The following is a 24,046-nucleotide window of genomic DNA, read 5'->3' on the forward strand; positions in this document are numbered from 1 at the left end:
CGAGGCATGATTTAAAAACGGGAGCTCTGCCGCGCTACGGTTCCTGATTTTTGTGAAAGGGACAATCATGCGTCTTATAAAACAAATACATGTGTTGAAAGAGAGTTGCGGAGGAAGAAGAGGGGGGGTATTTAAGAATGCATAAATAGAAAGAGAGCAAGATATGGCAGACAAATTGAATAAAAAAATACACAGTAAAGGAAATTGAAAGCGAGTATATTAAATTGATATACCCGAGGGCTTGGAAAACAGTATCCATGAAACTAAGGATAATTATAGAACAAATGAAGCACTAAGTCAACCTCGTGGGCTACTCCTACTTTGGAAGATCTCCTTGAACCTGTCATTGTGGCACCTCCACAAATACTATCCCCTTGCACTGACTTTATAGCAATGTGTTTATTCATCTCTTAGGATTGCATCCATGTGTTGTGGATAATAGCCTGTGCTGGTTCCACTTTAGCCCAGCCTTCCTCACATCTCTATCAGGAGCACTGCTACTGGATATCTACCCCACAGAGCGGGGAGAAAAGTGCTGAAATGGACTTGGGATGGCCAAACGAGTGTGAAGGCTTTTGGTAGGGCAAAGATCCCAAATGTTATTGCCAGTGCATTTTTAATAAAAGGGGGGGAAAAAAAGAACATTTTTCCAGATGTTGGAGAAAAGCAATATGTGCAGCTGCAAGTGCAACTCTACTGCTGTTTTTATAAAGGATGGAAAGTGAAGTCTGACACTGTCTCAAACTCCAAAACTGAGATAGATGAGAGTGAGGTTCCAGAAGAAGCCTTCAAGTTTTGAGTCATTTGTGCAGTTACCTTAACAGAATTAAGACTTTCTCAAATGCCACATAATGCAGAGCAGCTCCCCTTGACAAATCATCTCCAGTTTAGTCTGCATGAAATTATAAGCCAAACCATAAAAGAAAATAAAGAAAAGTAAAGGTTAATGGAAGAAGAGGAGGGGGAGGTAGGAAGGAAGGAGGTAGCTGAAGGTGGGAGGGAGAGACTTTTTCTATTTTTCCTTCTGTGGTGGGTTCACACAAAAGGGTCCTTCTGATCCCTGGAGTGCTGAGCACATACCTGCGGGATGAAATCAAAACCCTCTGTGAATTATATTAAATATCCCCTGCCAAACGCTCCACATACTTCCACGTCGTTTTTACCAGTTATGAAAGGCTCCATTAGGCTTTGCTCTTAGAAAAAAAACACACTTAATTAGAATCCCAGATATCAGCACCTTCAAAAACTCAGCTCCTTGGTACCGCTTGTTTCATCTGCAGGGGATTGAGAGTAAAGTAAGAAATGGAGGAGTAGGGGAACAAATGGTTACAGACAACAGGCCTAATAGACGGCCAGATGAGGATAGTGAAAGGATTCACTGAAGGATAAAGGCTGTATTTGTTTCTGACAGGTTAGTAGGGCCCAGGAATAAATTAGCTGATAACAGGGCTTGAAAGAGGGACAGAGGACTTCTCTGAGGAGGTTTTACAGAGTAAAAGAAGTTTAGGGTTGCCACATGAGCTTCAATTAGAGGAACATAAAAATAATAGAGAGACAATATCACAAAAAAATACATATAAGAGGGGATTTCAGAGGTCCCTCCCCTCCTTTTTCACCCTCTTTTCCTGGTCGAACTCCCCCTTTACCGAATCACAAACTGAAACCCCAAATGACTAACAGATTCCAGACACCATGTTTCAACTGTCAGAACACAGAGTTCAGGTTCTTTGCCAGAGCGTGTGCGGTCACATCTTTACCCTGTACCATCCCCCAGGGCAATCCTGGAGAGGGGGAGGGGGTGCAGCAGCTGAACTGTCGACTTGACCCTGAGGATCACCTTAAGACTGTAGTTTTGCATGTCTCTCCACCGTAAACATGAGTTCCTGAGCTGGACCCAAACAACAAAGCTCCTTTTTCTCTTAGAAAGTGAACTCTGAGAATGGAGCGGGGTCAAACTATCGTTCAAACATTCTGTGGCATTTTTTCTTTTCTTTTTTTTTTGGTCCGGTTTGGTTAGTAGTGCTGCAGCTGCACCTAATCCCCACAGGAAAGCCTTCAGCTGGGACTGATTTTAGAGTGCCTGGGCTGGGGTGGGAGAAAGGGGGGACTGTTCTGTAAAAGGCTTGTTCCCTTCTGGGGCACAGGCCTCTTCTCAATCCATCTGATTAAAGGGGGTTTGGCTCAATTACACCCAATGACTGGGCCCTGCTCTCAAGCACGACCCTGGTAGAAAAACACACAGAAATAGATGGTGGAGAGTGAACAGAGGTTGTGAGCACGTGCTTCACACCTGGGGCCCTCCCATCCATCCAACGCAAAACCTCTCCCTCTCTTCCTCTCTCTCGCTGTCTCTCTCTCTCTCAGCTAACAGCACAGTCTGTCAGCACTGCTTGCCTCATCGGGTGAGCTCTTTGTGTAACCCGTGACTGGGTTGGGAAAACAGTGGGGTCGGCTCTCCGGGGACAGGCTTATGTCTTCTCCAATCGGCAGGCTGGATAGCGGTGGGCACCAGGTCACAGCGATCTGTTTTAATCAGCCTCATGCCAGAAAAAAGACAGAGGTGCAGAGGTACGCCAACAAGAGGAGTAATTGCGTGCGCATGCACATGTGTTCACTTGTATGTGTTCATGTGCTTGAGAAGAGGAGCAGAACATTGGTAGTATCTGAGGACTATTACGGAGGTTAGTTTTGAAGCCAGCACTTTCTCTGAGGTTATTATTTGGTCACGCTGAATCCTGACCAACCAACTGACCCTCGGAGAACTCACTGTCAGCTTTATAACACGATTACAAGCTACCATACAGGCACGCATCATTAAGACCTTGCTGTATTAAATCTGGGAGTGCGGTGAATCTGTGTGTGTTGCTGCTAAAGCAGGGGAGTATGGATAATTATCATGACGTCTCAAGCATTTACACGGCAAGCTGTTTGCAATCGTGCCCAGTTGTAAAGTTCGCTGATTGCAGCTGGCTTGGAGGCCCTATTAAACTCATTATTATAATTCAGGTTTATAGAGGGAAGAGTATGAGGGAGGCAGCAGTACACAGAGATCCACGCTGTTCTCCAATGTGCAGATCTGCAGCTTGTATGGAAAACGGTCCTGCAGTAATAGCTACCTTTACACAGTTAAAAACACCCCTCTCAGACTCATCACCCTCTATGCCTCAATTTTTCAGTCTCCATTTCAACCCCAACCAAAAAATAAACATTTCCCCTCCATTATTCGCCATCCAAATTATATTCCACCCACAACCCCATTTTACTGGCTCATGCTCCAGGGCCTCTTTATGTTGTGACACTCCAAAGAAAACAGTCCTACTGAATGTTGTGGACGAGCACAGCTAACCTGATACAAGCCAGCTCGCTGCTCCAATTACACAGCATGTTTACCACGGCCCTTTTAATTAAAAACAGGCAAGAAAAAAAGAACAAATCCATCTTTATATGCACCTCAGGCCTAAAATGACAGGGAGGAAATGCTCCACTATGGATGTTTGACTTTGACCTTCCTCAGCTGCTCATGGTTCAATCTATCAAGTGCAGAGAGAAATGGAGACAAGGTCTCCTTTTGATTATTGCATTTTGTCTTTTTCATAGCTGCTTCGTCATAGACAAGAGACATGCACTGAGGCAATGCTGAACTAAAACAAAATTATCCACAGAAAACCCACCATGCTAACAAACAAGAAACAAAGAATTAAAGCCCCGACGGCAAAAGGGAACATGAGGACAGCCCATTGCTGAAGGAGGCTGAATGATGGAAAGTATGGTGCCTTTGCCTAAGAAACAACACTGCACAGTAAGATACTGAGTAAATAGAGGCTAGCATGCCTGGAAGGAGGCCCAGACACGAGCCTCTGTCCCCCAGATGTATTATAAAACATAGATAAAAACAGATACAGTAAGACTGATTAAACAGTAAGCAGCAATGTACATTTTGACCTTGCTCAAAACCTCGAAACAGGCCAGCCATTGCTCTTATCAGAGACTGCTGATTGCAGACTGCGTCTCGGAGCAATTTGGCTATATAAAGTGTTTGGCCAGCGCTTTGGTGGATATGACTGAATAAGACGAGGTGAATACATTTTCCCCTCAATTTAACTCCTGAAGGCTTGCTTACTTTTGACAGAGTTTTGGATACTTCCCATTACAGAGATTACCAGACATGAACACAGCCTCGGCCCGCAACAGCAGTTTGGGTGAAAAGCCCAGACGGGACATTGGTCAAAGCTGCAGCTACATTTAGAAAGAGCAAGAAGAAGGGAGGAGGTGAGGGATTAATAAGGAAACGTGTGTGGAGGGATTGTGTTAATGAGTTGCTAATATACATAAAAAGTCCCTTATAGACCTATTTAACAAAAGATAAACGTATGTGTAATGTAGATTAAAAAGAGCTCAATGAAAATGGGGGAAAACACTAAAGTTGCTTTGCCAGAGTCTAATATAGCTTTAAAGAGAAATCTTTCTGGCTCAATGGAAAACATTAGGGGAAGAAAATCAGTTGAAGGGTGAAGGCAATATTGCAGCAGAGAAGTCATGAGAAATGAGACGGAAGGAGAAAAGAAAGAATGGCAGTTCTCAAGGGCAAGGTCTCATCTGCCATTTGACTGTCTACCTGTTTTATATCAGAGCTGGTCTGCAGGCATCTGGAGGGGATGTGGCCTTGGGAGTGATAGCTCTCTGACACACCATCCCGGCATACGATAGCATGATTGAAGTGATTTAATACAAGACATACTGCAGACAGGTCAGCACACATGCACTCGTACAATTACTGAACATCCAACAGGGAAAAAAAAAAAAAAAAAATCACAGTATTTCAAATGAATTTGATTCAAAATTCAAAGCTAATGAAATGTGTTCAATAAGTCTTAGATGATTTGCTCCTCTGTTTATTTGAGAAAGTGTAGACAGACTCAGAGAAAACCAGACAGTGGCTGAGTAAAAAGGCACCAGGAATGCTTAACAGCTTGTCCCCAGATGAGCAGGATAATTCAGTAGAAATCCTCACACTGTTGGTACATTCTCCTCGAGTTGTGCCATCATCACACCTACAAAACAGTGTCTCTTAAGTAAACTTCAACATTCCTCTGTCTATAAGCAAAGGCACCAAGGAGACAACCCTTCCAGTTAAAATGACTAATTATCACTTGTGGGGATTTTTCCAGACGTCTAGTAAGAATATAAAAAAAATATTTGCTTTGGTAATAGGATGTTAAAAAATGTGTCATCAGTGGCATCAGATATCCTTCATTTCCATGAAAAGTACGCTGCAACCAAACAATGCGATGGACGTCAAAGAGACACTGAGACAGGCAACTGTCTGTCTCACTCAAAAGAAAGAGGAAGTGGAGGAAATGGAGATGAGTGGCGAGCGTGAGGGCAGTGGGAGGAGGGAGAGCGGAGGTTGTTATTTAGGAACCTGCTGTGTCAACTCTTAAACATCTCTCTTAAACGTCTCTCTCTCTCTCTCTCTCTCGCACAGACAAATTCCAAAAGGGAAGGAAAAACAATGACTGCTTCCCCATGATAGTCTTGGCCTCATAAAAACAGTTCTCACTATTTACAAAAATCTACCTTGTACATCTTTCACGCTTTCTGCTCCTTGCTGCAACCAAACATGGGCACATACAGACGCTCAAATACCTAAGCTAGAGAACAGATGTGGAATCTGTGCTGCCACAGAAAAGGCAGAGCGAACACGCACCTCTCTCTCTCTTTTACCGCTCTGTGCTCCTACCTCACTGCCTTCTTACAGTCATATTGATGATCATTCATTTATTCAATGCTGCATGACCTAGTAAAGTTTGGTCAGCTCTGGTTTGGAATGACTTGGCCCGCCAACCTGTTTATACTAAAATGGATGAGCTGGATCTGACAAAGGAGCCTTCACTCCCACCCCCTCTGTTCTCTTTCTTCCTCCATCCTTCCATTCCTCTCCTCTCTGGAGCCCGGCCACGCTCCCGCTCTCCTCCAGTCCTCGGCAGCCGTGTTTGGAAAAATAAACGAAGGGACTGGAGAAGGTCAGGAGCAGAAATGACAAGTGGAGAGCTGAAGGGAGAGGTGTCAATGTGTCTACTGCTGGTGCCTGACCCTTCACAGTGGTTATGGACAGAAGAACACACACACACTCTCTCCTCCGCTGAGAGAGAGGATAGGAGTCTCTGTGTGTGTGTATGCGTGTGGCTCTGACCCAGGAAATGGCAGGAATGTGGAGGGACAGTGTGAGAGCTCTGGGAGGTCGGCCTGCCCGTCCGGCTGTACAGCCGCGAGGAAGCTTCACAATATGCGGAGGCCATCCATACCACACACTAATATCCACATTCCACACACACACACACACTGTATGCTAAGTATGTCAGATCACACAGAGAGACACTCTGTGACACATGACTCTCACTGACAAGCATTTGAGACAGTCAGTGTCATGGCTGGGCCAGTCAGTTATGGGGGGCAGTGGTTGCACACTGATGTTGTACTCACCCACTGGAAGTGCCCAGTGACACAGAGTTGAGAGAAGAGCTCAGCTTCCTACTGTCCCACAGCCTCACTTCCCGACTACGCATCTATACACACAACAACATGAGACATTAATGAACAGAGGCAGACACAGAAATCCATACCAACAGATAAGAGACATACAAGCAACCAAAACCAATACATTTTTTCCCTCAATATATTGGTCTGATGGTCATAACCACCACTGACAGGTGTAGTGTTGTTCTTTATTGTTCATTCTCTATGTTATGATGTTATCTCAAGAGGAAAGACAGAGCACAGGATTGTATTTTTAGTATAAGACAGTGCACATTCATCTGATAATTAAAAATGCTGGATATGATTAATTTCATAATTATAATTCAGAAAGTAAGTAGGGTCAGCTTGGTGAGTTCGGACCCAGCCAGTGAGTCTGGATTGATAATACTAACAGTGCTGTTGAAAATGAAGGCTAACAGCTTAACTGCCCGACCATGTTAAAAATCATCCTTACTTCTAAGACCTAAATCAATGTTCACTTTGCACCTCATATTTTTTTCCCCAAGTATTACTCCAGTAATGTAGCCTTGATTGTTGAAATTTAATAATTACATTGGTATTTGATGATATTAAATAAATCTTGAACAAAAAAATGGCTAATATCCATGTTAACAAAAAATCAAACCACTTAGCAAATAGATATATATTACTGTGGACCCTAATAGGTGTAAAAAAAACACTGTGACACAGCTGTGTCGAAGAGTTTCTCACCATATCAAAGCCAGTGGTGAGTAAAAAGTCGTCTTTGGCCCACAGGATGCGTGAATCCTTGTTGTTCTGAAGACTCTTGGCACTCTACGGGACAAACAATGCAAAATATGTAACTCAGGCACTCCAAGAGCATCACAATTAGACAAATTAAACATATCTCACTTGACTACTTGTTACTGTCCTTCTTATGTCAATGTCTCCATGATAAACCCTAAATTTAAACATAACCTTGAGGTCTAGTTCAAGATAACAAGGGGGGTGATGAGTGAATGATTTGCAGGGAGGAGAATAAAAGACAAGAGAGAGGAAGGAAGACAGACAGGACTATTCCCAGGTGCCTCTGACAGACCCCGGTGGTTGGACAGAACAGGACTTGTCCCATGAAAGGAGCGCTTGTTGTTGTTGATGTAACAGACAAGGTGACTTCTGCCCCGGGTGCAGCTTAGATTACTGCACCGTGGCATTGCGTCCGTGTGTGTGTGTGTGTATGTGTATGTGTGTGTATGAGAGAGGGAGAGAGAGAGAGAGAGAGACAGTGTGTGTGTGGTGTGTGTGTGTGTGTGTGTGTGTGTGTGTGTGTGTGGTCATGGTACTGTGACTTTGTTACGCTGTTTCCATGGGGAATATGTGTCAAAACAGCACTGCTGAGAAGGATTTGATAGGTGGTCTTCAAATACAAATGACACATGTTGTCAGTGGTAATGGCTAAAAACAACTGTGAGTGTTGAAATGAGAGAATGTTTGTAAAGACAACATGTTTAAGAGAAGCATGAGGCTAGTGGAAGGGGGAATGAAAGATATTTAATTATGCGGAGCCTTGTATGTGCTGCACTCAACACCGAGCTGCTATTGAATCAGGTCATAGATGGACTGTAATTATGAAAGTGAGGACAAAAGATGAGAGAAGATGCACCAGGCTGGTTCATGGTTTGTCAATCAACTACATAAAACTGTGATTGCTAAGTAACCAGGGTTTTGCCATTTAGACCTTATCTTTCAGGCCCTTAGTCCTTGTAATGTCTCACAGCCGGAGTCAGTTACTGAGCCCCCTGGTATCTGTGTACTAAATACTAGAGTTACACTAGAGTTTTCCCATAAGGCATGGAGGTCAACGACGAAGTTTCCATTGAACAGGAGGCCCGGTAGCCCCTCAACCAACTGTGTTTCCCCAAATTACCTTTGTCATTTTTATGGCCACACTCGCCCAGAGCAGCGTGGCCGGGCGGCTGTGTCATGGCAAGAAGACAGTGTCTTATTATCCATGGCTTAGCACTCACAACCTCTCTAAACAATGTGCCGCCTCATCCTCGTGTCACTGTTGCATGACCGCAGATGACAAATTGTAAAGACAAATGGGACGAACTTGAGCTGCCATGTTGCACCCCAGAACACGGGGGTAGGTTACAGGGCCATGAACTGTACAACCTCCAGTAACCTCCATTAAGATTCAACTATGTCCACTGAGCACTTGCCAAAACTACAACTGAAGCTAACAGTTGAATATAGTATGCGGATGAAAACAGAATATTAAATCCAGTTTGAGAGGCACATCTTCGTGTGAAGATGTGCGCGTGGACATGCACACATGTGGGCCCTATCAATTCTAATTCAAACCCCATTTCCTTTTCTCTCCTTTCTGACATCACTCTCGCCGCACGCCCATCCTGGTGGTTTGAAAAATTGACTGCCGAGAGGGGGAAATGGAGCGCTGGTCATTTAAATTACTTCAGACTGTCAAAATTTGACATTTCATCGCTGCTTGCTCTTCCCAAATCCTCTCCAGAGTGCTTCTTACTCCATTACATGTAGACAACAGATGACACATGTGTCAGCTTTGATGTCAGCAGAAGTTCTCTGGACAGAAGAAAATGGAGGAGAAAGGGTGGTCTTTCTTAGTGTGTGGAACGGCTGCTCGTTTTATTGATTTCAATGAAAAGGAATTTTAAAAGCTCACTCCCTTCCCCATGAGGGTAGTGTAATCACATCTTATGTTGTTAAGAAAATATAGATATGTAGAAATGAGACTGATTTTATGATGAGTCATTTCTTGATTAGCACAGACCAAGCACATGCAGCAGCTCAGAAATCATAGAGGCTGCCCTTCATCTACACTCTTGTAACCAAACAACTAAAATAAAAGATACAACATGTAATTCAGCCAAAAACCTTAATGGTATTTTTTACATTTCTGTTTCTGTACAAATTAAACAAATGTATGATAATGAGCTATAGAGGGGTTAGTAGGCAAATTTTAAACTGTGGAGTGAGCTACACTTCATGCTATGCTAAGCTTCCTCCTGGCTTTATCACTGCTCTTAATGCCCAAAAATGACAGTGGTGCTAATCTTCTCATCATTTTTTTTTTTTTTTTTTGTAGGGGGGGGGCAAAGAAGCCAATTTTTGCAAGCTTTGCTGGTCTGAACATGTGCCTCACATATCTCTGTTCTGTACACCATGAGATGAAATTGAATTGATATAACTCTTGTCTAACTGAGAGTCGAATAGAAAACAAGCATATTTCCCAAAATGTTAGACTTTTTTGCTAAATGTAAAGCATAGGCCAAGACTCCTGTGTTGGAACCATCCCTGCCAGTGAAGCTGAACGAACTATAAATCGTCAGCAGTTCATGGAATGTGTGCTCAGTGGCCACACCGGTGGTTTAAACTAAATTTATTGTTCTCAGCTATAAGGGGACTTGACATTGCTACATATGTTGAGAGCACACGCCAACATCATCACAGTTTCAAAAAGGAAATTCTCACATGTGCACTTCTGCCCCTCGCTCAGGGATGATGTATCTTTGTCCATACCAGTGTTTTATCTGATACCATCTGTATGTTATACAGATGTTTTCTGGCTCCCGGTGTGCTCCCAAATAACTTTATCCACTAAGAGGGATTAGCAAACATTCTACTGACCTGGCTCTCAAACACGTTTCTAAAGTTACACTACCAAAGCACTGACAGAGTTGATAATAAGTCCTGGATTGAATAAACACTTCAGTCGTGACTGGTGATCATTTTTCAGCCTGCAGTCAGACGGTATGCCTCGTGCAGGTGAAGGAACTCATATTTGCCTCGATAAGTCCATGCAAGTGAGTCTGTTGAAAATAAATAGCCCAGATGTACAGGAGAGATCCAGAGTAAACTAAGACCTCCAAAAAAGCAATAGATCAGAAAAGAGCCAGGGAAGGAGAAAGGGAGGCTATAGCCTGCACGTTATAAACAGACATGGAGGGAATTCATTGCCACTGAGCTGTTCATCACCAGCACCACTGGCTGATTTCCTTCCAGGGGCAAGACAATGTAGAACTGGCACTCTGACCAAACTAGGAACAAGTTGAGCACAGACTATTTTAATCTGCTCAGGGTCTGCTTAACACTGGTACTGCTTTTAGGAGCAACATGTGGTGTCTGATTCATATTTCTGGCAACAACAGGAGATTCCAGTTGTGTTCATATTACACGCAGGAGTAAACAGCATAAATTCTGCATCATCACTTTTCGCCATATTCTATTTAGGCACATGTGTGCTGTGAGCTTAATGCTATTATCATCAAGCTAACATGCTCACCATGGCAATGCTAAGATGCTGATGTATATAATGTTTACCATGCACCAGCTAGCTAAGCTATGTTACCATGCTAAAGGAAAAGGTCAAGGAATCAGCAAAGTGATTACGATTAATCTTTAGAGCAAAATGAATATCTGCACCAAATTTCATGGCAATCCATCCAATATATATGTCAAGACATTTCACTAATACCCAAAAAATGTCAACCTGCCGGTGGCGCTACAGGTAATGCCAGGGGATCCCCAAAGTCAATGGGATTCATTGTCTTAGGACCATATATGTCTAAAAAATTTCATAGCAATCCATCCAATGGTTGATTGGATAGCCGACTGACACTGCCATCCCTAGAGCCATGCCACCAGTATGGCTATAAAGGCAATTAGCAATTGTCTGCAAGGTTCAAAACACACCCATTCTTACCCTGCCTTTTGCACCTGGGGAGGACAAAAGGACAGATTTTTTCTTCAGGGGATCAATAAAAAAAAAAGAATACTGAAAATATATCACCTTTCTGTGAACCTTCTCTCAAGCAGACAGGCTTAGTTTTGCCATTACAGCATCCCTCAGGCCTTCACTACGCTGCCTGAGCCAGCCAGCTCTAGGGCTGAAGGCAAATAAACTGGTCTGACATCTCTCACGGTAGACAGCTATACATGCTCCATAGATCGCACTGCCATGATGTCATCCTTCACCCGGATCTGAAGGCACGTGCAGCTTTGAGCCGTTTAACTAAGATGTCATCAGGGCTTGGCGGCTGGAGCGACAGAAGTGCAACTGCGGATTAGAGGTTTGTGCTGGGCCTCCGCTCACCCTTTCCCAATAAACAGCGTTTGAGCTTAAGGAAGCGTAACACAGCCATCAGAGAGCTGCACAAAACTACTAACACCACGGGGCAGCCAGAGGACACAACATCTGGACCTTGTGTGTGTGTATATAAATGTTGCCAAACAGTATCTCTCCTCTGCAGTCGTAAATTTAACTCAAATCCCATTCACCTAGAGCCCCCCTCCTCGCAGCTGAAGCTTACTGACATGCTACAAATCGATCATGACACACTTGAAAACGGGGCAGAAAAGGAGAGGGGAAGGGAGAGATAGAAAAAAAATAAATAAATAAGACAAATGTTTTCCTTAGCAGCAGAACAAAGGATCCAAGCTGATGGAATTCACACAGAAGGACAGAGAGGGGAGAGGAATGGTTCATGACTTGACAAAATACACAGAGGAGGTGTAAAGAATCAGTTACACCTGCTCGAATGACTAGCTCGGATACACAATAAAGGAAGTAGAGGAAATGACATCACATCTGGGAAAAGAATATATATTACCAACAGAGGTGTCTGCATCTACATGTGAAAAAATATTTTTCAGGCTGCTAAATAGCGAAATGATTAATAGCTACAAAGAGAGTGAAATAAAAAAAAAAAGGATCAAAGTTTCCCTGGCTGTGATAATGCTACTCAAACTCAAATGACACCAGACAGGGTTTAGACTCAGGTTAAACACTTTGCAGACACAGATGTAGACGCAGAAAAGTGCCAGTCAGCAGTCTAGCCAATTATGGTTTTATAGGTCTATTAAATATCCTCTCCCACTATAAACAAATGAGGATCACTCAATTTCCTTCTGTCCTTCTCCCTCAGCTTTTTAACTTCTGAACTTCAACAGACGGAGCGCACATCTGTGTCACTCACGGAGAATGTTGATTCACCCACCGGGACCAATATCAGGTGTCTGTATGCACATATGGGAACTATCACAATCTCTGCATCTCCCTCTATCTCTCTCACTTATTCTCTTTCTGTCTGTCTTTCCACCGCTCTGTGTATCAGCTCAATAGGGGCGTTAAGTATCTAACAATAAGTGCCATTGGTGCAGAAATTAATGCAGCGTGCTGGAAGATCAAGTGCTTATTTTCCTAACTTCAACCAGTCTTATAATGCATTATAATAGAAGATCTTCCAGTCAGATAATCTGTGTTGAAGCGTCAATCAAATGCTCCTGCTCTGTTCTAACTCACTTTTGCCTTCTGCATGTTAAAAGCTTAAGTGTAAAACAACAAGCTGTGGATGGACAGAGCCAGGTTAGCTGGTTCCCCCAATTCCCAGTCTCAATTCTAAGTAGTTTCATATTTATCGTACAGACATGATTACATATTCTCCAAAATGTCTGATTTTTCCATTAAGAAACTCGAAACTTGTTTCACTTGTTTAAAAAGTTCAAGCAAGACTCGACATTTAATGGTAAATATGCATGTTTTTCTGTGTTCCTGCCTTATTGTAACTGAGGTTTATGGTAACAGAAGGCGTCTGTTAGTCGGTTTCTTCCCCAGCTTTTGCCCCTGCTGTGCTGTGCAGAGTCTAATACACAACACTACACCATATATAGCCCCAGCTGCAGCCACTCATCCCTTCAACCTGCTCCTCATTTTCTCTCCTCTCCATCTTTCCACTCTCCTCATTGAATCATCTTTTTTTCCCCTTTAATTCCCCCTCTTCTAATCAATAACTGTTGCCCTGTAGCTTTCATCACCCCTGAAACAGACTCCCTCTCAGTCTTTTCATCTACGGTTAATTAAGCTTTTCAACAATTACTGAGTTTTCTTCATCCTGTTCTTTCTTCATGGCCCATTTCAGTTGCGTTACTGAGTCAGGATTCACTATCTTGAATGTAACTGTGACTTCACAGGAGCAGACAGGCTTCTAGGAATAGGACAGAAGAGGCTGGGGGGGGGGTCAAACTGGCCATTTTATTCTTTCATTTCCTCTGCAGCTTGCTGCCGCTTTTTCTCTGTTAATTGGAACCATCTTATATTTCACTCATTTTTCCAAAAAGTCCAGAAGCCGCAACCCGTTCGCTCATTTTTCCATACTTCTCCTTTCTCCGCTCTCTCCCTTTCTGAAGATGAAAATTAATGTGCCAGGTCAGAAGGTGGGCAGGCGGTGTAATCGAAGGGAATGACAACATGGAGTAAATCCTTAGGTGCAGCTGTAATAGCATGACTCTGAGAGGTGATCCCGCTGACACGAGAGGGTCGTACATTTTGAACTTACGATTCGCAATAGTGTCAGGTTACACTGTAAATGCAATTTTCAACCAGTTTTTTAGTTTCGAAATTAAAATAATTTGTAACTTTAAATTTCAGCCAGGTAGAACGTCTACTGATTCACCTCACAGACTGTTACTGCCATCATCCTTTTTTTCATATCTGCTTTGCCTGCAGTCATTCTTTCCCTCATCTCATTTCCTTAGTGTCAGCAAATGAGAAGCGCTGTGCAGTAAAAATCTAGCTGTGATCTGAGCCAACGAGACAATGAGCACAGCTACGGGGCCAGGTCTACTCTGCAGACACCAGGCAAGCAAGCTGTAGCCGTTGGGGAGGGTCCAGTGATACAAACTGGACTGATCCCCAGTTAAATATAGTATCCAACTAGAATGGGAAATCCAGAAGTCTTTTCCTCGCACCAGTTGCCTGGATTTTCTTCCTTTTTCATTCTTGTCCTTCTACTCTTCTTCCTAACCTTAAGTGGAACACGTGTGGAGGGATAAAGGACACAAAGGTGGAAAGGGAATAGAGAGGTGAACAATGAAGAAAAAGAAGGAAATACTGCACTCTCAGTTTTACACACAAGGCTCATCAATCTTATAGGGATCAGGGAGGGATTTCCTCAATTTCATCCTGCACACGCCTCAATACTACATATCCTATGTATCACATATCCTATATTTCCTTTATTATAAGGTGGCAGGTGCAATGCTGTCATAAATGTTGTTACAGTTTTACTTTGTGTTTGAGCAAAGACTGAAATCCTAACAGATCAAATGGCAACCGAAAGCCACATTTAACCCATAAATAAAGTTCTTATTTCTGCGCACACTTTGTGATGCGCACACATCCGACCAACAGTCCAAACCCAAAGATATTCAGTTTACTATCAGATAAAACAGCAGCAAATCTTTGCATTTGAGAAGCTGAAAGCACATAGTTTTTCTTGTCCAATTAATCAATTATCAAGTTAGTTATCAATTTCAAATCAACTTTTCAGTATATCAGTTCAACTCTAAAGCTAAAGCCTAAACTTCTCGAAACAATATCATGAATTAATCCTCTGTGTCAATAATTACACGTCTGGCCAACAGTACAGAGAGCTGGCTCAGCTTCTGTGCTCCATGGAGACTTTGTGAGAGACTGATTGCCACCAACTGCCCGCCACAAAGACGTCACCCTGTGTTTTAAGAAGGCAGGAAAAAATACTGGCCCCAGAAATCAGTCTGCCCAATGGAAAAATAAATCAAGAAGGGGAGAAAAGAGGTAGATGGAAAAAGGGGGTTTAACAAGAGATCAATTCCCTTTTGGATGCTAGATGACAGAAGCTAAAAGAAAGAAAATGCTGAAATGTTCAAAAAAAAAAAGGGGGGGGGGGTTCAGCAAAAAAGAGGTAAAGAGAGCTAGAGCACAGGTTAGAAAGGTGATCTGGGGCTGTACGGAGTGTAAGATGTGTAGTTTGTCCATGAGTGGCTAAAAATACAGGCAGGCCCTGCTTTCTCACCAGTGTAGGCTTTCAAGAGCTGGCACCATGCTACCATACCTCCACTACTGCTTCACTCATTTGTTTGCTGCAATCTCCATTCCATCAACATTATAATTCAGACGCTTCCCAGATCAGCAAAATGAAAACGGCTACAATCATGCAAGTCAACATGATTCTACAACAGTGAGCAAGGAGTATAAAGATAAAGTATAAACCCTCTCCAGATACCTTCCTCCCTTCAAATGTTTACCTACTTGCAAGAATAAGGAGCAGTCTGTGTGTTACCCGTACAGTCAGGCCACATCTTTAAAGGCCATGGTCTGTCAGTTGTAAAGGAAGAACAAATAACAAACATTGTAAGTACTGTATGTCCTGCACAATGCAATTTGGTGGTGGTGAAGATGTAATCTTATCCAGCATGTGTATTTGTTGAGGAATCAATGGGAGCAGGTGTAAAAACCATTATCAAACCAGTGAGCCAGTGCAGGTTACTTTTTATCCACACACCATCATTCGCTCAACAAATTGAGCCAAAGATCGCATGCTTTTTATTTTGCTTTTTTTGGATGACTGCAGACAGGGAGAGGCCAACTGCCTAAACATAATTGATTGATGGGAGATTCGCAGACTCTCAAAGCTCCCTCATTCTGTGCCAGCTAAACTAGTGGTGTAAAAATTGAACTATGGGAAGTAAATAATCCTTTAATCACATGGTGTTGTCTTATTTTATTAGTAAATGCATGAATTATACATCAGGATGTCATAAAATGTTTTCCAGCCAGTCCTCATTAATGTTTTTTGAAAACTAGGTTTCAGGCACAGTAAGGCGGACTTGCATCGTGATTTTTGGTCAAGGATAGGAAAACAAATCAGTTTAACTGTCATGCTAAGTGAAATGAAACACTGAAGTGGTAGAAAGACTGTGATTATTGAGCCACGGTGCTAATTGGGCTGTGTGGCCACAGCCAGAGATCCAGCCAGCCTGGGCTGTGGTCACCCATCTCTGGGGCCTGGGGGGACAATAGACTGGATGCAATTGCACAGTACTTTGGGGGGACTGGCACCAACTGTAGTGTGCCTACTGGCAGAGGGCCCCCTCTGGGAAAACTACCCAAGGTCAAAGAGACTGGTCTTGGATCAGAACACCATACAGAACTAGTGAGTTCCTGGAACTAACATGATTAACGGGACCACTGAATTGCCCGAATCTACATTTCAGTCCAAGAGAAGCACTAGAGAGCCAGAGGAGATTTCAAGTGCATGTTTGGTGATCTCCGGAGTTTTTGATGGTTATTGTGGTTGAAGTTCAAGCAATGAATATTGTGGAGATGCACTTAGTGGCTTGGTCCTTTAAGTCCAAACAGAGATCCATGGGGCAGGACAAGGCACAAATGACAGAGGAAAGAATGATGCTGCTGACGACAGCAAGAACTCAGACACCCAGGGATGAAGAGAATCTGCACGCCAGACCTGCTTTATAAAAACAAAGAGATGACTCTTTGGAGGGTTTCTTATTAGGACAGGGTGTATTAGACACAGCAGAAGCATACAACACAGCTAATCATGCTCACACTGTTGGAGACACCATGAAGCCCCTCACTTCAGGGCCTGTTGTCATTTACAGCTCTTTCATAGCTGGCAACAGATACAGTTGGCTGGCTTTATGCCCTCCCTGAAACCACATCATAGAGGCTTCACATCTTCAAAGTACCCCCACGCATTTGTATAGAAGCATGAATTGTGCACAGTGGGATACACTCAGGAGGCACATGTGTGCGCGGCATGTCACGTTCATGTCATTTGTGTATAATCATGGAATCCTTTACCCTGTGTAAATACTGGAGGCTTACAATTCTTTCTTAACCTACTGTTTGTTTGCTGTAATCAAAGTGTGATAGTGGAACTTTTTGCCTCAACTTTAAGGACTTGAGAAATCATTCATGTTATAAGATAAATTCAACAACCAACGGAAGAAAAACAGTTTGATGCGATTATAATTACAGCAGCAGGTGTTAGCCTAAAGGGACATTAACGTGCAATGAGATAACCCGAGTGTGTGACATGCTAGCCAATGGTGAGGCTTTCATCCTTTACACACTAGGTATCATTTCAATGCCCACAGCTCAAGTGTTGACCCCTGACACATTGTATGTACAGCAGCAGGGCATGGCGCAGCTGACTGACAGCTTGATTAATTACCTCATCGACATAATGCTAACAAACAGCTCAATCTCCTGCCGCTGCTCACACCACTCTGCAGAGAATTCAGAACTATGACACCCCCCCAACCCCACACCCACCCCCCTCTCCCGATGCTAACTTTACCTCAACACTCAACAGCTTCACTCAGGGTGAACTTCTATCTAGCTCTTGCATGAAACCACAAATTGCAGTAGAACCTCTTGTCTTAAGCAGCCCAATTAGTAAAAGATGACCAAAGCTGGCTTTTGTTGGAAAAGGATGTGGCATTTATAAGACATGTGTGAGCCAGATATCAGGGCCCCCTATGCCCAACTGTTTCCCCTGTTAGGAACTCATTATGTTATAGACCACTGCTCATTTTCTTTGGCCTCCGAGAAGAAAAACATTCAGCACCAGTGCAGGTATGCACACCTGTGTCCCATTCTCATAACACGTGGTAAACAGCAGCTGCACTGAGGTACAGTGCATTTTTCTAAAATAACCCCTGGGAGATGGAATTATTCTCATGGGGCTGTTTAAATTGTACCTTGGAGCCTTTGTATTCTGTACCTTTAACCACCGTTCATGCAGTGTAGTATTAAAACGAGGATCCTCTGAATGGCAACAAAGTTAGTATTGATCGTAACGGACTGATGAGTCAGTTTGCTCTACTTTGTGTTTAATGTTGTACAAGGGTTATTGTCAAATAACTTAAGTTTGTGCTGCTGTGTGGGAAGTTAATTTCCCCTTTGGGGCATCAATAAAGTATTACCTATCTATCTATCTATCTATCTATCTATCTATCTATCTATCTATTGTAGGCTAATTGAGATTGTGTAATATGGAAAAATAGTCAAGGCGGTAAAACTATTTAAAACAGACCGATCCCATATTAAACTGTATTTGACGTTATTTGATACTCATTGTTGTGATTATCATATCAGTGATTCTTCCACCTGCATTCTCTCGTTCACATGCCAAGTGATTTATGGCTAGAATTAGTTAGATTTCACTGAAACACCACTTTGTTGTTATTTCGCTTGATCTGTTCTGCTATTTTGCCAATTATCTCTAATTAGGTAACCACCATATAAACCATTTCATTTTTTCACAGAATAATAACTTTGACATTACATTAATCAAGGGTATCATAGAAAATAAAATTAAAGGTTTGAAAACTGTACAGTGTTTTGGCTTTTCCTGATAATTAGAGTTGCTAAAGAGCGCTGAAAGAATGGAAACTTGCTAACCCGCCGTATGATTAAACCAGCATATGGAGGAAACACAGACTGAAGTGCACAGACTATCCAGGCTGATTGAAACAGCACCAATGTCTGGTCAAACTAAGGTCAGCTAGCCTTGCCACGGATTGAGCTTACACTGCATTTTGTTTCCCTCAGAGCACTCCGAGGTCGGTCTCAGGTCTTGTTTTCACTCTGTCCTTTGGAGGCTCAAAGGACAGGCTTGTATACGGATGATGTCATCTGACAGCCTAACAGGTCAACCTCTGCTTCAAAGTCAAGTCTGATTCAAAGTAAAGATCTGTGTCTCTATGATTGTCCTAACATATTTATATACAACATGTTTTATAGTCATATATACACATAGCATTATGTCTTGCATGTATTCAACTGATGCACACATTCCCACCTGGTCCATACTCTCAGGACAAACATTACTTCACACACAAACAGCACGTGCTGCTTGCAGCTACTTGCATGCCCTAAAACCACACACTTAACAAATAAACCACAGTAATTGATCATTCGTGAAACAACACAAGGTACAGAAGATCAACAACAAGCCAATTCACACCTCATTCTGCTGTTCTGGCTGTGAAAACACCGAAAAAAGACTGAATTCTCCCAGCTCTTGTAATACCTCAAAAAGCAGCAGACTTTGGCCAAGTTTAAAGCAAAGACAGAGACACAATTTGCTGTTTGAAATAAAATGGATAATCTAAGCAAAGCAGTGCAGATGTTGATTAAAACCACATTGTAGTTCCTGAAAAGGGAAGAGGAGCTAAAAAGGGCAAACTGAGGTGAAGTCACATGGGAGCTCTGAGATGCTCAAACTGTGCTGGTTTGGAAGTGCTGATGTTAACGTTATGATTCATTTCTTATATCAATCAAGAGGCTTTCTCTTCCCATTCAAAAATGATAACAAAAAATTGCCACGTTCACAAACGAGCGATTCCCATGTGAACTTACCTCATTTACCAAGTAACAGTGATTAATTCATTATTAAATCTTTCTTCTTGGCTTCACTTTCAGGCTTTTCATCCCTAAACTCTGAAAAAACAAAGAGAGATTCAAACGACATATGACTGACAGCTGAAGAGGACACTAATTCCCATGATAATGAATCTTTGCTCTCAGGACGTAGCAGGAAAAAGAGCTAATCGTCATCCATTTTTGGCTCCAGGTGTCACCCACATGTGTGCGTAGGGTCTTAATTAGTTGGAAACTAAGAGTCCCAGAGCACCAAGCTCACTAATGAGGCCTCCGCTCACAAACAACACACACATGTGAGCAAAGAGCTCCATCACTGCCAGCTGGCACCCACTCTTACCCCTTTCCTCCAAACAAAATACTTCAGCGCCACCCCCAAAGCACACACCACCACAAACACTTACACACACAACACACACGCACAAAGACAAACTCTGTTCATTAGCTGAAGCAGCTAAAACCTTTCAAACTTCAAATCTTATCCTCCAAATCCCCATCCCTGAACCCCTTACCCCCACCCCACCCCTCAGTTCCCTCTCCAGCAACCAGAATGACCAACATTCATTAAGACATCCTTCTGTTTATACCTCGACACAGAAAACATAAGTCAAACATGGTATCAAACTAAACCCAAGGCAAGACTATCTCTTTATTTACAAGGAAAATATGCACAGGGAGGAGTTAAGTCATAAATACTAAGCATTGATGGGTCAATCATAATTGAGACAGACTCCATCCAGAAAATGGAACATCCAGATTTTATGCCACTGTTTTGCTGAGCTGTCCAGGACAGCAAAAACCCTGCCCCCTCATTAGGAAAGACTCCTGTCAGCCTCGCCAGATTCCCTCAGCCTTTAACTAACACTGGCAGTGGGGCGGCCAGTAACACAGGGAGCTGAAAGATGGAGAGAGAAAGGAAAAAGAAAAGGAGGGGGCAAAAACATCTGGGCTAAGTTAACCACTGGTTATTACCAGGTCCTGATCCCAGCAGGGTCCAGTGCTTTGCACGGTGCAGGCACAAAGCACCGAAAGAGAGCGAGTATACAGAGACAAACCACGGGAGTAGAGATAGAGGGGTGAGAGAAGGCAGGGAGGGAGACATCTGTGCACAAAAACAAAACAGATCTGCAAAAAATGATCTCATCTGAGGTATGTCAACACACTGTATGAATAAATGCATTTTGATGCAGCAAGACACAGGCTGAAATGTCAAGACAAGCCCTGATGACATAAAAGTACATTTCTATCAACCCTTAGGAGGTCAGAAGTCACAGGTATTACACTGGTTAGATGACAGTCAGCCTACTCATCGTCAGCTTGACCTCCACACAGTTACAAACATACTGTATTTCTTACCAGGTGTGTTTTCTCTGTATCATGACTTGAGATTTCTACAAGCTGTGGATGCTGTGAGTGCATCATTTGCTACGAAGAAAATAAAAACAAAAATGTGTCTCCCAGTCATCACTGTCAATATTTGCAAAGTTAGTTTATACGTTATCTTGCACTGCTGTGTTAGATTGTTTGCTTTATGCCGTCACGTATTCACCAGGGAGGCAAAAATGTTATGAGGGGAATGCTGCTGTGTGTACAGAGGAATATTTCTACTATGACATGTTTACATTTGGAAAGGGAAATTGATGTTGAACACAAACAGTATTTAGCAGTAAAAATCTGTGTTCAACAGCCACACTACACATACAGGAGCAGTGCATGTGAGACTGGCCTTTAAATCACACGTTATCACAAATGTTCTTGTTACAGCCAAAGCATGGTCGCCAATACTGGCTATACAGACAAATACGTTCTTTTAAAAACACAGAAGCCTTTTTGGCTTGGTTTCAGGTAAAATTATGCAGCTTGTGCATCTGGAATCTGGAGCTCAATGTTGGGTAAGCATGTGACATATTCTTGGAATGAACTCCTGTTCTTTATAGACATTATATTTCACATTTCACAATGTTCACTGCGTATCCCTGTGGTGTTAGCATTAGGCATTCTCCAAACTGTAAACAAGCTTCATTCTGTGGGAAGCATCAAAATCTCATTCTGCGGCAAGTGCCAACATTCTGTGAGAAGAAATTATTTGTTGGTAGAGTACCAGGCATTTTTGAGACTGAGAAAGGAATTCTCACATCTGTATCGACATCTGATGCACATTTTATGAGACAGTCTTTTGAACCTTGAAGAACAGATTTGTCTTTGACCCCCACCCCCACCCAACCTGGGGGTCGAAGCTCAGAGATGGCTTCCATCTGAGCCCGCATGAGATTATTAATATTTGAGGTTCTGTAATAATAATACTAGAATGACAAAAATCATACAACAATACATTTCCTAATATTGTTTCTTTACAGCTTGAACAAATAACATAAACCAATAAAATCTGTTTTGTCAGGGATGTCTCTCCAACATTTGTTGAAGAAATACATTTGTTTGATTGATGTCTGAGGCAGGATATTCAACAGTTGTATATCGATCTCATTATTGAAGATGATGTAACTGTTTACATGAAATTAATATTTAATGATTTCCTGTATTTCACTGGAAATGAGACTATCATAGATTACTATAGATATTAACTAATAAAAATGCAAATTAAACAGAAATTATGTTAAACTTGAATTAAGAATCAGAAACTTAGTCTGCTGGTGAGAATCTTGAGACATGACTGATAGCTCTTATTGCACTACAATTTCTTTGCATCTTTGCCAACGTGTGGATCATACCGATATATCTGTCATAGTGTCAACTGATAATATCTGCCCTACATATCAGCTACACATTATCTACATATAACCCGCTATATTAGTTTGGTTATAATAGAGATATGACAAAGTTAAAATCTATGGGACAGAGACACCTGTCCAAGTAGAAGAAAACATACGACAGGTAGTTCAATTCAGCTTATCCCTCATTTCATGGAGATGGTGAAACACAAGGGACTGAGTAACGGCATCAAAGCAACACAATCTAGAGGCACAAACACCAAAATGAAGTTCTTCTATTTCACGTCACTTCTCTGAATGTTTCTCCTTCATGTCTCTCCCTCTGGGTTTACATCTGTGATACAAACTAAACTCTTCTGCTCCAGTCAAAGAGCTTCATTGTGCTGCCTGCCAGAGTCCACACACACACACTAAGCTCACTGTGCCCGCTGCTAGTTTACTCTGCCCGTAATGAGAAATCTGAGCATGGACACACATTAACCCACCCCCAAACCCCCACTTCCCAAACACACACTTTTCCAATTATAAGAATTCAAAGATACATAGATAACACAGATGCACTATATGTACTTTATTATGCCTGTAATGAGAAATCCAAGTATGGAGAAACACATATATACACACACACACACCTACCAGGGAGTTCAGTCTCAGTAATTTATGGCAGGATATAAAAGATGGTATGAGTGGCTGGTTGCAGCCACCTATAGCAGTGAAACCGCTGTGCTTTTTCTTGGCCCTGCCCAACGTTCCCTCCTCAAGTCCAAACCCATTCCAGCCCGTGGTCCTCTCTAATTTCACCCATAGCAGCAGAAGCTTGAGCTGAAAAAGAGGAATCTGGCCCCCAAGTCCAGCAAACTATTCCCTTTTCCTGTCTCCCTCCTCTTCCAGCGACCACAGATCGACAGCTCTACGGCCAGCACTGGCCCAAAACTATGAGGGGTATTTTCAGCACTGTAATTTGAAGCACACATGGTATACACAGAGACACACACTCATACACAGAAACACACACTCAGCAAATACACTGACATTGGGGATAGATCAAAAGATACAATAAGACAGGAGAGAGGAGAGGAGACACAAATGCCCACAAAGGCACGTGTCCTCACATCCATAAAACATCTCGGCCCACCGGGACCAGGTCAGTAAATGTGCCTCCTCTCCTTGTGTGCTGGGTCTGAGGAGTCGTATAGCACAGTGCAGGAAAGCAGGGTGGAGGCCCAACTACATAGAGATGTGAAAGGAACTCATCTGAAAACAAGAGGCCAGTGTAGGGATGTTATGGCAGGGAGGGCAGAGCCCAGTATAGCAAAGAGAGGGGGAAAAAACAGCTTTAATGCTACGTATGATGTTTATCTTTGGTACTGGATGGTTCACCATTTTGTTATCCTTACACAGTGTGTAATTTATATCTGGAAAAAAAATCCAAGGTTTTAATTATTTAAAGACAGCTTAATAACACTATATTAACTACAGTTTCACTCACTGGGCCTTTAATGAGTGCTTTTTCACTTTTCATTTTTTCAGTCACAGAAGCGGCCGTGTCCTT

At 42.5% G+C, this 24,046-nt stretch overlaps 1 protein-coding gene across 1 annotated transcript in view; it reads right to left on the reverse strand.

The window, feature by feature from the left end:
* The window catches only part of LOC111226991 (coronin-7-like), a 107,478-nt gene that overhangs the window by 68,844 nt on the left and 14,588 nt on the right, over window positions 1-24,046 (reverse strand). Inside the window, exons 8-9 of the mRNA XM_022752327.1 lie at window positions 7,249-7,332; window positions 6,484-6,566 (exon numbers count right to left, since the gene is read on the reverse strand). Of these exons, the coding sequence (XP_022608048.1) occupies window positions 6,484-6,566; window positions 7,249-7,332 (167 nt within the window). The remainder of the gene's footprint in view (window positions 1-6,483; window positions 6,567-7,248; window positions 7,333-24,046) is intronic.

The sequence above is a fragment of the Seriola dumerili genome, unplaced genomic scaffold (assembly GCF_002260705.1).
Source record: "Seriola dumerili isolate Sdu_G_001 unplaced genomic scaffold, Sdu_1.0 BDQW01000169.1, whole genome shotgun sequence".
Classification (NCBI taxonomy): Eukaryota; Metazoa; Chordata; class Actinopteri; order Carangiformes; family Carangidae; genus Seriola; species Seriola dumerili.